The sequence below is a fragment of the Pan troglodytes genome, chromosome 2 (genome assembly GCF_028858775.2).
Source record: "Pan troglodytes isolate AG18354 chromosome 2, NHGRI_mPanTro3-v2.0_pri, whole genome shotgun sequence".
Classification (NCBI taxonomy): Eukaryota; Metazoa; Chordata; class Mammalia; order Primates; family Hominidae; genus Pan; species Pan troglodytes.
Genome location: NC_086015.1, coordinates 134,143,219 through 134,160,463, shown reverse-complemented (window position 1 = coordinate 134,160,463; position 17,245 = coordinate 134,143,219). Strand labels below are relative to the sequence as shown.

Below are 17,245 nucleotides of genomic sequence, written 5' to 3'. Positions count from 1 at the left end.
AAAGAATTAAATATTCTTAAATATTCTTCATTTGATGAATTAAAAACTAGCACAATCACAACTCTTAAAAGATAAATCTTATTTTTCTCCCATACTTACAATATGTAGAAATGAAAAATATGGTTCCAAATACTATTAAATATTTGTACCCAAGAACTAATTCTAATCCATTTTCCACACAGCAATAAAAATCACAATAAAATGCATTTACCTCTGGATACCAACAGGGATTATATACAAAACAATCAAACTGCTCTGGAGACCAACAGATATTATATATAAAACAATCAAACTGACAGAAAAAAACAAATATTTTATTCCTAAAGAGTAGTATTAATTTTAATTTTACTTGCACTACTGAGTCGTTAATGATTTTTCAGAAAACAAAAACCTGCTCATTGTTTTAAATAAAGTCAAGTAATGAGAAAGGATTTAATGAGATTTCCAGTCCTACTGCCCAGAAGTAATCTCTGTTAACTATTTCTGTGTATACTGCCAGCCATTTTCTATACAGGTGTGTATACAAGTATTTCTGGTGTTTTTTTTAAATTTCTAATAGAACCACACAATAACAAATTTTGTCATTGAATACATCTTGGACTCCATGTCACCTTACATACTAACCTGCCTCATTCTTTTCAGTGGCTCACAGGGCATTTCATTGTATGTAGTACTTCAATTTTAACTAGTCCTCTTGATGATATTTAGGCTGACTCCTGTCTTTTGGTATTACAAATGTTGCTGCAGTAAACATCCTGTACAAACTTCTTGGTATATTTGTGCAAGTACAGGTACAGAATACATTTCTGAAAGTGAAACTTTGGTTGTTCATATTTTTTATTCTGATAGCTACTGCTACTGATCTCCAAAGGGACTGTGTCAAAAACTTCAAACTCAGAAGCTTCTATTTTCCCCACAGTCTAGCCAAGACTAGTCATCACTACACTCTAATCTTTGCCAATCTGACAAGTGAAAAATTATAATTTTGTTTTTAATTTGCATTTCTTCATGACTGAGGTTGAACATCTTTTCATGTATCTTTTGGCCTTCTATTTCTGTGAAATGCTTGTTACCTAGAATAAGGTCACACCCAAACATAGTACTCAAAAAGTCTTATGTTTGTACCTATGTAAGAATATTATATTCTCAAAGTAAAGGACAATTCAAGGCAATGCTTATGAAAATTCCAACTGCCTTTTTAACAGAAATGGACAAACTGATTCTAAAATTCATATGGAAATGCAAGGGACCCAGAATAGACAAAACAATCTGAAAAAAAAAAAAGAAAGGCAGACACTGTTAAAGGTCTCACACTTCCAGTTTCAAAATTAACTTACTACAAAACCTACAGTAATCAAAACATTATGGTACTTACATCAGCAAAGACATATAAACCAACAGAATAGAATTCAGAGTCTAGAAATAAACCCATAATTTCTGGCCAATTGATTTTTGACAAGGGTGCCAAGACATTCAATGGAGAAAGAATAGTCTTTTTAACAAACAGTATTGGGATAACTGGATATTCCATGCGAAAGAATGAAGGTGGGCCCTTATGTCACATCATATGCAAAAATGAACTCAAAATGGATCAAGCGTGAGAGTTAAACTATAAAATTCTTATAATCTTCATCACATCGAATCAGGCAATGGTTTCCTAGATATATAAAGCACAAACAATAAAAGAAACACATATATAAATTGGACTTCACAATTTTAAAAGTTTCTGATGTAGAGGATACCATTCAGAAAGTGAACAGGTAATCCACAGAATGGGAGAAATATTTACAAACCATATCTCTGATAATTATCTTATAAACATTGCTGCAGTGAACACTCTTAGGTAAACATCTTTGTATACTGGTACAAGTATAGAATATATTCCTATCCAGTATCCAGAATAAACGTGTGTGTGTGTGTGTGTGTGTGTACACACATATATATAAAGAACTCTTACAACTCAACAAAAAAGTAAATAACCAAATTACAAAATGGTCAAAAGATTTGAATAGACATTTCTCCAAAGATATACAAATAACCAATAAGCACATCACACTTCCTAGTTTCAAAACTAACTTATCGCAAAATCTACAGTAACCAAAACATTGTGGTACTTAGATCTGCAAAGACTTATAAACCAACAGATTAGAAGTCAGAGTGCAGAAATGATTTTTGCATATGCTGTGAGATAAGAGCCCACCTTCATTCTTTTGCATGAAGAATCCATGCAAAAGATCCTTGACACATCATTAGTCATTTGGGAAACGCAAATCAAAACTACAATGTGAAACCACTTCATACCCCCTAGGATGCAATGGAAAAAAAAAAAAACAGCAAAATGTTGGAGAGGATGTGGAGAAATTAATTAAAAGAAAGCCTCATACACTGCTAGTGGGAATGAAAAAATGGTTCAACCACTATGGCAGTTACTCAATAAATTAAAGATAGAATTACCATGACCCAGCACTTCTACTCCTAAGTATACACCTGAAAAAACTGAAAACATGTTTACACAAAAACCTATACATGAATGCTCACAATAGTGTTATTTTTTGACAAAAAGTAGAAACTGATGAATAAACAAAATGTGTATATCCATACAATGGAATATTATTCCATCGCAAAAAGAAATGAAGTACTAACACGTGCTAGAAGCCAGACATAAAAGGTCACATATTGTATGATTCAATTTATATGAAATACCCAGAACAGGCAAATCCATAAAGACAAAGTAGATTAGTGGTTACCAGGGGCTAGTGAAAGGGGAGAATGGGAAGTGACTGCTAATGGGTAAGGGGTTTCTTTCTGGGGTGATAAAAATGTTCTAGAATTATATCAATATACAATTTTGTGACTATACTAAAAACCACTGAATTATACACTTTAAAATGACAAATTTTGTGGTAAGTGATTCTATCTTGAAAAAGAAAAACCCAGTAAAGGACAGGGTCTACAAAATACTTCATGATTTACCACAGCTATGAGAGAATTAGTATTCATACTGTAGGTGGCTCTGGGTCTAAAACTGTGCATACAGAACAAATAAGATTTAGTCGATGGGCATGATTTCAAGCACTGACAGTTATGGGGCCACAGCTGATATCAATTCCCAAGTGTAAACGATGTAGAAATGAGAGCTGAAACTAAGGAACCAGGCAAGCAAGCCCAAGAGAATGATTGCCAAAGCACATGTCCTTTAACTGCTGTCTGGCAAAGAAATTACAGCTGTACCCAAACTTAAGCAAATCCAGTCCTTTTAAGAACACATCTTTATCATAAATAAATGGGAGAGGGATACTGTGCTATGATGAAACAGGATGTAGGAGGAACTTAAAACAGCATACAAACAATAACAAGTGAACCTAATTTTATTACAAGTGACTAACATAACCCTTAGGCAGGGATGAAAAGAACCCAAGTAACTTCTGAAAACAGAATTTGCCTGTATACCATAAAGTTAAAGACAAATATTGTACTCTAGTTTAAAACTGTGTTTCTCACCAGGGAATGAATAGGTCACTAATTCTAAAACTACTTTTGTTTGTGTGTACTCGGATGAAACAAGTAAGTCAATATACTGTGGTTGAGAACAGTTTCTCACCTTTGGAGAAGGAAGTAACAAAGAAAGAGAAAAGGGCTGAACAGGAAAAAAGACCAAAATGGACCCTATGGTGGAAGAACAGAACTGGCAGCATCACTGGCAGTTTTTTATTTATATACATAGATGGATAGATAAGAAAATAAAAACATATGTGTTCATACATGTTACCAAACATATACACTGCTAGCTCTATCTACTAAGAGAGCCTAGAAGCAATGACACCCAGTAGCATGGAGCACACCTGGCACCCAGATCTTGGTTTCTAGATATCATTCTCTAGTAAAATGAACTCAGCTCCCTGGAAAAATGGTTGATTCCATGGCTGGTGCAAGCAGGAAAAATACAAGATACACCCAGAACATCATGTGATACCAGAAAGTAAATTAGTGCTCACAAAATGAGAGAGGGTATTGTAGAAAAGACACAGGAACAAATTTTCAAGTGCCCTCAATAACCAAAGCGAGAATGACTTGAGCAACAATTACTGGATTTTAACCCATAAGGTAAAATATCCACAAAGCCATGTAAATAAATTAATTCGATAATTAATAAGAGGACAGTACTTCCTTAATTGTAGAATTCCAAATATAGTAAGAATGAGTGAAATAGAAAACTCGCCATTAAGCAAAGACCAAAGCAGTAATAACTGCTGCCAGTTAAGAACCATTGATAGATGGCAAAACTTGCCCATGTAAAGTATGATGGAACACAGGATATTGCAAAACTGGCCCATGATAAGTATGATGGGACACAGTATATTTGCAGTACCTCCCCACTAGAGGAAGGTATTAATTACAAATGAATTACTAATTATTATACAACTACAAGGTTAAAATGAACATTTATTATTACAAAGGAAAAAGCAGTAACTTTACAATGAAGAAATCTGGCAGACACAGCCTTAACCAAGTGATCACATTAACTTCACCCATCATAAGACATGCTAATCACGGGTGAAGATCTGACAACCCCATATTGAGAAACATTCTAAAAAATAACTAACAGTACTCTTCAAAAGTGTCAGTAACATTTATAAAAGATGGGAGAAAAAAAAGACTGAAAAGCTTAACAGATGGGAGGAGACTAACATGATGATAACTAAATGCAAGGTAGGATCCCAAATTGGATCCTGAACTAGAAAAAGGATAGTTTATAAATGTGAATGTCCTGGTTTTAATAATTATACTATGGTTATATAAGATGTTAACATTAGGAGTAACTGGGCAAAAGATATCCAGGACCTCTTTGTACTATTTTTATACCTTTTATGTAAGTCTAAAGTTATTTCAAATTTTAAAAATCAACATAATTTTAGAAGATTTTAGAAAAACCTCTCAAAGTAAAGTAAATCTTTCTACCATAATTGAGTTTACATCCAACAGTTAACTACATCTGAATTATACTGCCACTCTGGGAAGAATTTGGCATTTTTTGATCATTAAATTAAAAAGTGGGCATAATACTCCATCTACTGATACATCTGTTTGTGTAAATTATTCTAGGTTTGAAAGAAATTTGGTACAAGGATGGAGGAAAGGGGTATCATACCATCTACATATTTTTTAAACCCGTCCATTTTGTTGCCATCCTATATTAAGCATGCAACCAGTGTTTTTTAAAGCCTTCAGTGAGCAACAATTATTTTATTAGCAATACAGAAGACGGAAAGGAAAGGAAAGGAAAGGAAAGGAAAGGAAAGGAAAGGAAAGGAAAGGAAAGGAAAGGAAAGGAAAGGGGAAAGGGGAAATGGGAAAGGGGAAAGAGGAAAAAGGAAAGGAAAGGGGGGAGGAAGGGGCAGAAGGAAAGAAGGGAGGGAGGGAAAGAAAGAAAGTTTTTTTTTAGATTCCTTTATACCTTCTCCTAATACCTCCCCCACCATGACCAATGACATTCATTTCATAAAGCAGCTAACTGGTGAACCTAATTTTACAGGCTATGACAAACCAAACCCTTATGAAAAGACATTATGGTGGCATTCTTAACACCCTGTGCTTCCAGACCTAAATAACTACAGGTACAATGGGGAGCCACGTAAGCCTTTAAAAGCAGTTGACAGTCAAATACAATTTAATATCATTTAAAGCTACCAACTTTGAATCCTATACGGTTAAGTTAACCGATAATTTATTTGCTGTCACAAAATGTACTCTGTTATTATTTTCCATGTTTAAGTGGTGTTCCTCAAAAGCTAATTTTTCTAACCAACTAATTAATGAATGGAATATTTAAATAATCTTAGTTTAAGATGAAAAACAGGCAAGTTATTTCTAAATTCCACCTGCAATTAATAAAACGTACATTAGTAAGTCCAATACATAGTTTACCGAACTCAAGGACTTTAACCTACAGTAATTCCATTCTATAGATGGAGAAAATAATGTATAGTAAGAGTAAACCGGTTTTTTCCCTAAAAGGAAAGAAATAGCAGCAAAGAATTCCAGTGACTCCCTAAAAATGAGAATGCCACACAACTATGTACATGTAAGGAGACTTTAAACACTGAGGCTATGACTGGAATAGATCACTAAGGGATTGGTATTAGAGATGAAAATATCGGTGGTCCTGTCCCTAACATCACTGAAACATTCAACACCTTACAAAATAAAGGGAATATTCAACACCTTACAAAATAAAGTAAAAAGGCACCCGACAAGCAAAAGAAAGCCACCTAATGAAGACCCTAAAAAGGAAATCTAAGGAAGAGTTCTGACTTCGGGGGGGGTCTACTTAGAATAAATGGATAAAAAGGAAAAAGGCAATAGACACAGGAGGTCTAGCATTTTCCATGAGAAATAAAATTCAGTACATTTTGGTCTTGATTTCAAAGAATAGTAAAATTGCTTCCAAACAATAACAGTTCTGTGAGCAATAAATAATACATAAGATGTATTTACAGGTTAAAAAGTAAAATTTAAGGGCTTAACTTCATTGATCTATACTAAGGGTTTAACTTCATTGTCTACTGCTAGGTGAACACTAAATACTGAATCCTGAAATAGTACAAACCCAAACCAAAGTATAATCAAAATCATAATTTGATAAAACCATGAGAAAAGCATTAAGATTATAAAAGCTACTCTATGTTTCCTAGGCATCCCACTCACCTCTCAGAAAAAAAAAAAAACAAAAAACGTGAAGCCTTGAAATTAGCAGTTAAAAGACCAAAAGTAACTCCCCTAAATCTATTCATCAAGTAAGGTAAGGGAAATTAGCATTTGCTGAGAGGCTCTTTCATGCCAGGCACTTGTACACACCCTGCCTGGTCTAATTCTAACAAACCTGAAGTAGTCATAATCTCTTTACAAGTGAGGAAACCAAGGCTTAGAGGAGTCAACTTCCTTGCCGTTTGTTAGAACAGTGTTTCTCAATCTTGGCACCATTGACATCTGGGGCTAAAAAATTTTGAGGGTGGTGGGGGGAGGTAGAAGATGCTGTCTTACGGATTGTAGCATGCTTACCAGCATCCCTGGTCTCTACACACTGGATGCCAGTAGCATACTTTGAGTTGTGACAACCCAGCATTTCTCTAAACATTGCCAAATGTCCCCTGGGGGCAAAACAATCCTGAGATGAGAACCACTTAGAAGGAAGAAGCCAGCATTTTCATTCAATTGACAGTAGGTACGTCCCAGAGTCTGTTCAAGATGAATAAAGGACAAACTGAGGTCTCTGCCTTCAAGAGCTCACTTTGAATCCTGGTGCTTGATTTAACACCTCTCTCCATGCATAGCTATATGAGCCTCACATCATGACAGTCTGACCTATATATTCCCTTCAGCCAGCCCCTAAATCGGCTCACTCCTTCAACCACAATCAATGGCACCTTCACTGACCCAAATGACATCTTGCAGTCATGTCTGATTCAACTATTCCCTTGATTCTCTGTATCTAGTCACTGTCCAAGTCCTGCTGATTTTTCCTAGGAGTAAAATATCTCTGTCATCCATCCCTACCCTTCATTCCCATTACTCTAATATAGATACAAACCAAACTCCCTTTATCTTCTAACAGATGAAATCAGGAGTAACTAATCTCTCTTGGCCCCTCATATGAATTAGGGGTACATATCAAGATATAATAACTGATCTACCAACTTTTAGGATAGAGGGCTGGCAGACTTCAGAGCAGTCCCCAATGACCACATCTTTCTCTGGGGTGGGGAGGGATGCTGGAATTTCTCATCTGATACTAGTTTCATAAGCCAAATATTAACTCTTAAGTAAACAGTAGCCCTCACAAGCATTAAGAAAAGGACACAGCAGAAATTAGTTTGCATACCACTACAAAGTGGTTTGCATGCTATTTCTGGCATTTGTGCCATGAACTGCTTTTGCCTGCTTCAAAAGAAGGTAGAACTGACACTCAACAGAGCAAATAAGGTACAACTCCCAAAGAAAGCTTAATTAAGCCAACTAATATTTCCACCCCGATGATGCAGAAACCTAGATGAAGGCAGGTAAAGCAAACATGCTGCTAGGGAAACACTAAAAATAGATGGCCAAACAAAATCTAGTGAAATGCCTGCATACAAAGAGAGATATAAATCTCATATATAACATATACAAATAAAATCACAGCATCAAAAGGCTAATTTATTTATACTACAAATGAAAAAGGCTCCGATTTGAGATGAGAGGAAATCCAGGACCTGGTTCAAAGTTGGATCTTGCCCTTAGGCAGAGAATAACAGAACGTTTATGTACTAATGTACTAATGCTCTATTCTTTTTAACTTCAGGACACCATAACCAAGATAAATTTCTGAAATTCACAACTTAACCAAAACTTTTAATTTTTACTTTGCGTGTTTAAATTTTCAAAAAAACACATTTACATATTCAAAAAAAAGTCTGATGAGTGACATCCTAAATATTTCCACTTATTATTTCTGAGTTTTCCTATAAAAGGCTGATGGCAAATATATTTATTATTTAGGGTCCTGCTTTTTCCAACTTTATCAAGCTGTTTTAAGTAAGTAAATAAATAAATGAAAGTAATTTCTATAAGGATGCATCAATATCTCAAAGCTTTCTAAAAGAATAAAGAATGTCATACTAAAGCTGGGCACGGTGGCTCATGCCTATAATTCCAACAATTTGGGAGGCCAAGGCAATAAGACTGCTTGAGTCCAGGAGTTCAAGACCAGCATGGGCAATATATCAAGACCTCGTCTTTAAAAAAATTAAGAAATTAGCTGGGTATAGTGATGTGCGCTTATAATCCCAGCTACTCAGGAGGCTAAGGCAGGGAGATCGCATTAGTCCAGGAGTTAGGGGCTTTGGTGAGCTATAATGATGCTACTGTGTTCCAGCCCAGCCTGGGTTACAGAGTGAGACTCCATCTCAAAAAAATAAATAAATAAATAAGCACAAAGGGAAAAAAAAGGATGTCATACTAAATTAACGTATTTCCTTCTGAGGGAGGGACACGAGTTTAGGTCAGCATGTTTATGAAATGACCAAATGTCAAACCAAAAGGGCTTTACTTAAGAAAGCAATTACAACTAACAGGTATATTAAATAATTCCAATTCACACATTCTCTAATACCTATAGCAGAATTAAAAAAGCAGAGATAGAAATTGAATCAGACACCCAGTTACGGCCATCTTAAGATAATGCTTCTGACCCCGACTATTACTGTCTTCTGTCTATAATCTAGGACAGCTTTTCAACATTTCATTCAAACTTTTTCTAAACACATCACAAGTTTAGTCTAAACCAACCTAATTTAACACAATTGGTGTAATTTATTTGTAATTCTACGATTTATACTTTTGTCGTAGCAACTTAAAGCCTGAAGACAGAAGATACACAGTTGACTCTTTAACAACATGAGTTTCAACTGTAAACGTCTACTTATACTCAGATTTGCTTCTGTCACCCGAGACAGCAAGACCAACCCCTCCTTTTCTTCAGCCTACTCAAAGCGAAGACAATGAGGATGAAGACCTTTATAGTGATCCACTTCTGCTTAATGAATTATAAATATATTTTCTCCTCCTCATAATTTTCTTGCTAAGTTTTTTTCTCTACTTTATTACAAGAATACAGTATATAATACATATAACATACAAAGTATGTGTTAATTGACTGTTTATGTTATCAGTGAGGCTTCTAGGCAACAGTAGAGACTATTAGTAGTTTAGTTTTCAGAGAGTTAAAAGTTACATGCAGATTTTCGACTGCATTGTGGGTCAGCACCCCAACCCCCACATTGTTCAAGGGTCAACTGTATTAACAAATGCATATAAGTAGCAGTCATATACATCCAAGAGGAAATTATCAATTTAGCCTTTTTTTGAGAGATCCTTTCTTTCATGAAATGATGGCATTAACCTCAGGATGCACCCTTTACTGCCTTTTACCAACATTTGTCTACATGAAAAGCATAAAGATAACCTTGTCACAACTGATGCCTGAAACCATTATTAAAAAGAATTTGTTTCAACAAAGTAAATGTGAGGGGACCTCTTGAACTGATCCTTAAGATATTTTAAGATGCTACATGTAACAACGGTGTAATTTAAAATTCATGCTAACTTTACCATCAAGCCACAGTATTCCTGGCACCTTTAAAACAAAATTTAACCTTGCAAAACAGATCATGGCTAACTAAGATCTCCAAAACCAGTCCTGGGCCCCTAGGGGTGTGTTCCCTAGGAAACTATTTTGTTTCATAATGCTTTGCGTTAACAGACCTGAATTCTGCTGACTTTAAATGAATGACAAAAATATGAAGACAAATCAAGTATTTGGAATCCAACTGTCAGAAGGTTATTGCATACAAGTACTCTCTACAGCATCCTCTGGCTTAAATTACTACAGTTTACAAAATGTCATATATACAATCTCTTTTAGTTTCAACTCTTTTTCAGAGTACTAATTAAGACTATCATTTTATGGACAAAACTGCAAACAACATAAACTATATTTCCCACACCCAAAGATATATTTTTATAACCTGGTTTCCTATTTTCAGTTAAAGGAATAAAATTAAGGTGGCTTCTCATCCCTTTTTCCCTATAGCTTCTCCAACTATAGTAATGCAATTTTTTCTTGAGACATTCCTAGCTGATTAACAATTTGAAATTGAATTAAGAAACTGCTTTTAAAAGTAAAGTGTAAATACAACCATTTTCAAACGAAAAAGATTGGGGCATTGTTCTCTACATCTATTAGCTCTGTCTATAATCTTAAATTAACCATGTCCTGAAATCCTGAAGACTATTACATTTCTATCCACTAGTCAAACATTTAAGGCTATATTAAAGTTTCATGTGTATTAAAGTCACACTGAATTTTCTATGGGAAAGGCCAAATTTATTCCAAAAAATAAATCCATTACTAGAAAGGAAAACCTATGTGCAAGCTTCTCCAGCTAGACATATCTTTTCTAGTAAGCTATCACTTTAAACATGCAATTAACTTTTAAAAATCAGTTAAGAGCTGTTTACTTGTGCATCTCAAGATGCCTAAGCGGGATCTGTTTAGATTTGTGATAAACATGTAAAAACAAATTCCAAAGGATCTGGATAAAATCCTAACTCACGACTGAATGTTAAGTAGTCCAAAAATTCCAGGAAATTAACATTTTAAACGTTCCTAGTGACAAGCAGAAAGTGTTCATGAAACATCCTGGAGTCTACAGCTAAAAATTGGTCAAGCTTTGCTGAGAAAGTTTAAATGGGCCCTAGGAAAAAAGTCCAGAAGAATCGAAACCGAAGTGCCAAAGAAAATACCACCATTGCTGAAGGAACCAACACATGGATGAAACCATTTCCTCCCCACACCACTGTAAGCTACCTCAGAAACCTTCATGCTGATGCTCTAGGGAAACACTATCAATTCTACACTGTTCACACCCACAAATGTAACTACCTGCATACCTACTGGAGGATACTCTTACTAGGGAACAGCAGTATCACTCAATTCATCCAAGTTAACTGTATGTCAAACATTGCTCTGGCGGCTTCATTTATTACTCACATCAACTTTGCAAGAGGGCATTATCTCATTTACAGATGAGATAACTTAGAGGCTGAGAAAGCTTAGAAGCCTAGTAACTTGTCAGATTTTTCAGGAGAGGAAAACATTACTTGTCGGGCTTCAAATCCACACCTGTCTCTTTCTGTACTGGACCCTGGCTTCTTGGTAGAGCCCTAACTTTTTCTGTAGGCTTAAAAGCACTAATGCCATAGAAAATTCCTTACCTAACTCCACTTATCCCTCAACTAACAATGACAACTTCATTTTGAGCATTTGGCTACTACTGTTCCCCCTTCCAACATTTAACTGTCATGACAATATTAATGCCAGGTGGCCTATTAGTATGTATCAAACATTCAGCTAGGCAATTTATAATTAACATTTACCGAGCACTTACTATGTGCCAGATACTGTTTGAATGTTTACAACAACCTCATAAGGTAGGTTCTATCATTATCTTTATTTTATGAAGAAACGGAAGCACAGAAAACTTTAATATGCACAAAGCCAAATGGTAAGCGACGAATCCAGCATTCAAATCAGTCTGCATGGTTCCACCACAACTCAAGCTCTTAAACGTTATCATTCCTACCTCACAAGAGAATTTACACAGGGTTTCTCATTTAATCCTCTCAATTCTGTGAGTTAAAGATTATCAATCCCAATTTATAGATGAAGAAATACAGGCTCAGAAAGGTGACGTAATTTACTTAAAATCACACAGCTTTAAGTGGTTCAAGACAAGTTAGTCAAGACTTGAATCCATTTTTGTTTCACACCTCCAAATTGTTAATACTACACTATATCAAAGAAGGATGAAAACTACAAAAAGGCAAGTGAACAATAAAAAGGCACAGGTATCAATCTATGTAGTTTAATATGGTCAGTCACTTTTGAAAATTTCTAGGCTATATACAGGCTCTTCTTCAAACTGTTTATATATAAAAAAAAGTGACGATAGGGAGAAACTGACAAAAATGGTCTCTTGATGGTCAAGAATAACGGGACAGAAAACCCCACACGTTTTTAAGAACTGTATAATCTTTTACTATGAAACCACAAAATTCATATTTGGCCACAAAATACAGAGACAGACACAAGTAGGCACCATTCTCCTATCTCACAACCACCCCCTCCCACCTCAGTAGATAATGAGAATCGGCTTTATTACTCATGCTCTTCCTCCTGAGAGATCAAGAAACAAAAGCAACATGAAAGAATCCACCTACTTTAGGCTACCCTCTTAAATCTGGTACCATTCTGAAAACAAGCTCATAAACATACATTAAATGTTAGAAGTTATTAAAGATGTTTCTACCAAGAAACAAGTATATGAATGCATTTAACATTCTTTGTCTCATGTGCAGAATGGATTTGCCTTTCTTAAATCAATAAACTTAAAAGAGAGGAAAAAGGCTCAGAAAAGTGATTTTCCTTATCACCAAAAACATCACTGCTTTCAAATGTTTCTCAAGACCCAATTAGACAGTATAACTCCTCTGCAGTTATACACTTTAGTATTTCAGAAAATGTCTTCCGCCAATTATCCATCCAGAGTAAAATTTGTCAATATAATCATGCCTCTCATCATATTCCCTACATAGCCCAGAGGTCTCAGATAGCAAAACACATTACTGCATCTATAAGAAACACCCATTTCAAAATTACTAGTCCTAGTCAGACAATCAAGCTTACATTCTCAACAATGGAAAAACAAATTAGAAGCAGCCAGCAAGACTGCAGCTCCTTTATACCAGACACATATTTTTTAAAACAAATTATACAAGAGGAAAAAACTATCATTTGTTACGTATCTTTTATAGTATTTTGCAGCCCGGTTAAAGGCAGAAGAAGAAAAAAATGATCACGCACAAGTCAGAAGTCAGTCCAAAGAATAAGTGTTGTTTCAGGAGGGGGAAAAAAATCACTTATTCACAGTTGTTCAGCAATTTTAAAAATAATCAGTGCTGTGTAGGAAAAGCATTAAATATTTTAACGAGGCCAAAGGGATCATGTAACATGTGAATGACGATCTAATGTGTCCAAAGTGTACAGTGAACAAACAGGTTCCGCTGTCAACCTCCTAAATGATGTTTTGAAATAGGGTGGAACTTTAAGAAAAGCACTCACCTCATAACATTTCATTAAATTCACTGGGTTTTTTTTTTGTGAATTGAAAAATAATGAGTTTTTTCCCCAATGCTAGAGATAATAAAACATGGCTTGCTTTCTTATAAATGAATCCTGCCACACACCACATCGAGGCTTGAAACGCCAATATACAGAGATGCAGCCCCATCCCCTTGTCCCCCATTTCCACTTCCCCTCGAGTAATTCCTTTCAAATAGCTATTTAAACATGCACAGACGCTATCTGAAATGAAAACTTCCCTCCCATTCCCTTAAGCTGAAGAGAGCAGGAATTCCTCAAGAAAGCTGAATCAAGCTCAGTCACCCACAGAACCTCAATCTCTCAAATACCCCATGTTACCAAAATAAAAGCTGGATACCCTAAGTAAGCAAATCCTTGGACACTTCACATACACAGTAAATAAATAAGCTCACGAAAATAAAAAGATGGAAAAACAAAGACAACTTAAAAGCAAACCACCACACCCTCAACTCCGCGTTGCAACCGGTCGGCCAGGGGCCTTTACCTTCATTTTCCATCGAAACTGCACTCGGGTTGATGGCTACAAAGTCTTTAGTGTCAGCCACGGCCACACTGGGAATAGAGAGGAGAGGAGGAGGACAAGGAAGAGAAGCCCCCGGAATCCCAGGCTGTCACCCCCGCTCCCGGCCACGCGTCCCACGGCTGCTCCCACCACCCCTAGCAGCAGCATCTGCAAGAGAAAGCAGGAGAAGCGGCGCTGACGAGAGGCTGAGGAAGGAGTTCCCCGCCCAGCCACTATCTCGGGAGCCCCCTCCCCAAGATCCCGCACCCGCCCCGTCGTGTGCCCGCAACGTCCCCAGCTCACGCCAGCGGGGCGGCGCCCTAGAGATGCCCCCCCATCCAGGGGATCCCCGAACCTCCCCTTCCTTCAGAACCTGGAAGTTTCTAGAAATGGGGGCAGGAGGTAATACTGGTACCCACCCAAAGCCCCAGACAGCCCTCCTCCAGGCTGCGGGGTCTCAGCCGCGGGGCTCGCGGGGGCGCCCCGCGCGCCTCGGGAGAAAAGGAGCTGCTCGCGGGGCAGCGGTGCGAGGCGGGAGCCTGCTCCCGGCGTGAGAAGAAGCGAGCGGGAGGGAGGAAGGGAGGGAGAGAGGGCGGGCGGGGAGGGGAGAGGAGAGGAGGTGAGGGGACCCGTCACGCACGGTCCGCCGGGCCGGCTCCGCGAGGCCGTGCTGGTCTGCTCCCGCCTCCGACTCCTGCTCTCCGCCCCTCCCCGCCGCCGGCCGCCCAGTCGCGCCCCGCACTCCTGGGCCAGCCGCGAACCCAGCTTTGTCACTATTACTTCCGCTGAGAGAGGTGCGCGCAGGCGCATTCGTGTTCACGGGCTGGGAAGGCGGAAGTGAAGTGAAGGCCGAGACTTCGGCCCGGAATGGACAATGTTTGGGTTTGGATCCGTCCGGTAGGAGGTCGCTCGGGGTTGGTGGCCCGCCCTGTTCTTGCCGGCGCCTCCCTTACCCCAGGGACGATGTCCGCCCGTTTATATGCACCCCCTGAACGCGAGGGTCGGAGATTCGCCCACGCCCCGTGTCGGCCACGCATTCCCGTGGGGCGGCCGCGGGGTCGGCCCAAGCTGACAGTCATGGCCGCTGTCCCCGAGGCGTTTAAGCGCTCTCTACAAAGTCTGTAGGGGAAGCTGCTCCCGTCGGGGTGGCAGTCACAATCTCAGCAGGCAACGTTGAGGCCCGCGGAAGGAAGGGGCGAGGTGTCCATGCTCCTGCCAGGGACTGGAGCACCGTGAGCAGCCTCCCGAGTCTCGCACTCTCACTTGCAAAACCCTGCACTGACTGCTTGGTTCTTGCGGAAGCCGGTAATCGCGGGGCGACTTCCCAAAATTCTGTAAGGAGTGTGTTTAGTTACCATGTGTAATGAGAGAGCAAGGTTCAGCCTCAGAGAGCTCCAGGGAGAACTAATCTTTTTCATTCGTTTGTGGTATATGGAACTGGGGAGAGGCTGGAACAGCAATTAGAAACCAGTCGTACAGCGGTCGAAGCCAATGAACGAGCACTTCTTTAGCAGCTGTACCTTTGTCCAGTGTCAATGCCTTTTCACACGTAAACATTTCACTTGCTCGGCATCTTACCCAGACCCCTAATAAGTGCTTTTTAATGAACGATTGGTTTTAATAAACCGTGGTGAGCCAGACATATAATGTTGAACAGAAGTTCTCTCACACCCATAACCACTAGAGGGCAGGGCTTCACCTACTGAGTTGGTGATCATCCTCAAGAGAACTCAAAAGAAAATTTCCATATATGCTAGATGTGTTTTTCTCCATCAACACTTAGACACTTTACAAATTTGCTTTTTATCTCAGGTCCTGTAACATATCGCAGTGTGCTCTCTAACCACACGTTGAACATCAAAATTAACGGACGGGGTTGCCTGAGTTTCTATATTTGTTCCCAAGTAAGTGGTACTAGACTAGGATTGAAAATTCTGGACAGCTTTCTAGATTTACCTTTCTTTTAAGAAATATTGAACTTTTATTCAGCGAGGTCACTTTTAAAGATAAACCCATAAAAATCACTATCAAGTAGGTTTCTAGTCTTACGAGTGAACTATGATCCACCTCTGGCATGCATGGTCAGTGATTTTTGTCTGCACAATGACAGAGCCAAGTTAACGGACGGGGTTGCCTGGGCTTCTATATTTGTTCCCAAGTAAGTGGTACTAGACTAGGATCGAAAATTCTGGACGGTTTTTAGATTTACCTTTCTTTTAAGAAATATTGAACTTTTATTCAGCGAGGTCACTTTTAAAGATGAACCCATAAAAATATCAAGTAGATTTCTAGTCTTAGGAGTTACTATTTATGATCCACCTCTAGCATGCATGGTCAGTGATTTTTGTCTACACAATGACATAGCCTGTGATTTGTACAATGATTGTGATCTCTCGTAATCAATTTGTAACAGTTATTACTGTACATATTCAACCTTGAAACAGCATTATATTAAAAACAAAAGCACCTAAGGTAGGAAATTACACAATATAAACACTTTGATATTAACATATGCATTTACAAAATAGAGGGTAACTGTACAGAATTTGGTATTGGGTCACTTTAGCTGAAATATTTTTCTAAAGCAACTTTTCAGAACTATCTGTTGTATTAATATACTGCAATACTCTAGCATTAACACTGAATCTATAACTCCTCCAAAAGATTTATAGCTCCATGGTTTATTCCTAAAATGACTTAAACTGAAATTTTACTTTTGGTCCCCTAAATTATGAAAATCATTGTTCCTATTACTAAGCCAAAAAAGAAACTGGTAAGATCAAGATCAACTTTACCAAGAAGAATTGACCAATTAGTCATTTTATATAAAAAACTTAAGCATCTGGAAATTTTGGTGTCTGAGGGGGTTCTGGAACCGACCCCCTGTGGACAATGAGGGATGACTATATACATATATATGTCATACACACACATATGTATATGTATAGACAAACATATACACATATATATGTATATTCATACAC

At 37.9% G+C, this 17,245-nt stretch overlaps 1 protein-coding gene across 17 annotated transcripts in view; it reads right to left on the bottom strand.

Moving 5' to 3' along the window:
• ATP2C1 (ATPase secretory pathway Ca2+ transporting 1) overlaps nucleotides 1-17,245 on the bottom strand; it is a 164,104-nt gene that overhangs the window by 107,592 nt on the left and 39,267 nt on the right. For 3 of the 17 annotated variants that reach the window (XM_054680997.2, XM_063807160.1, XM_063807164.1), the window contains exons 1-2: nucleotides 14,902-15,069; nucleotides 14,244-14,429 (exon numbers count right to left, since the gene is read on the bottom strand). The exons of 3 other annotated variants lie outside the window; for them this stretch is intronic. In XM_054680997.2, the coding sequence (XP_054536972.2) occupies nucleotides 14,244-14,249 (6 nt within the window). In that variant the 5' untranslated portion in view covers nucleotides 14,250-14,429; nucleotides 14,902-15,069. Of the gene's footprint in view, nucleotides 1-14,243; nucleotides 14,430-14,680; nucleotides 15,070-17,245 lie in introns of those variants that run through there. 11 more of the 17 variants (XM_001145788.5, XM_009446469.4, XM_001145548.6 and 8 more) reach the window with 5 other exon arrangements.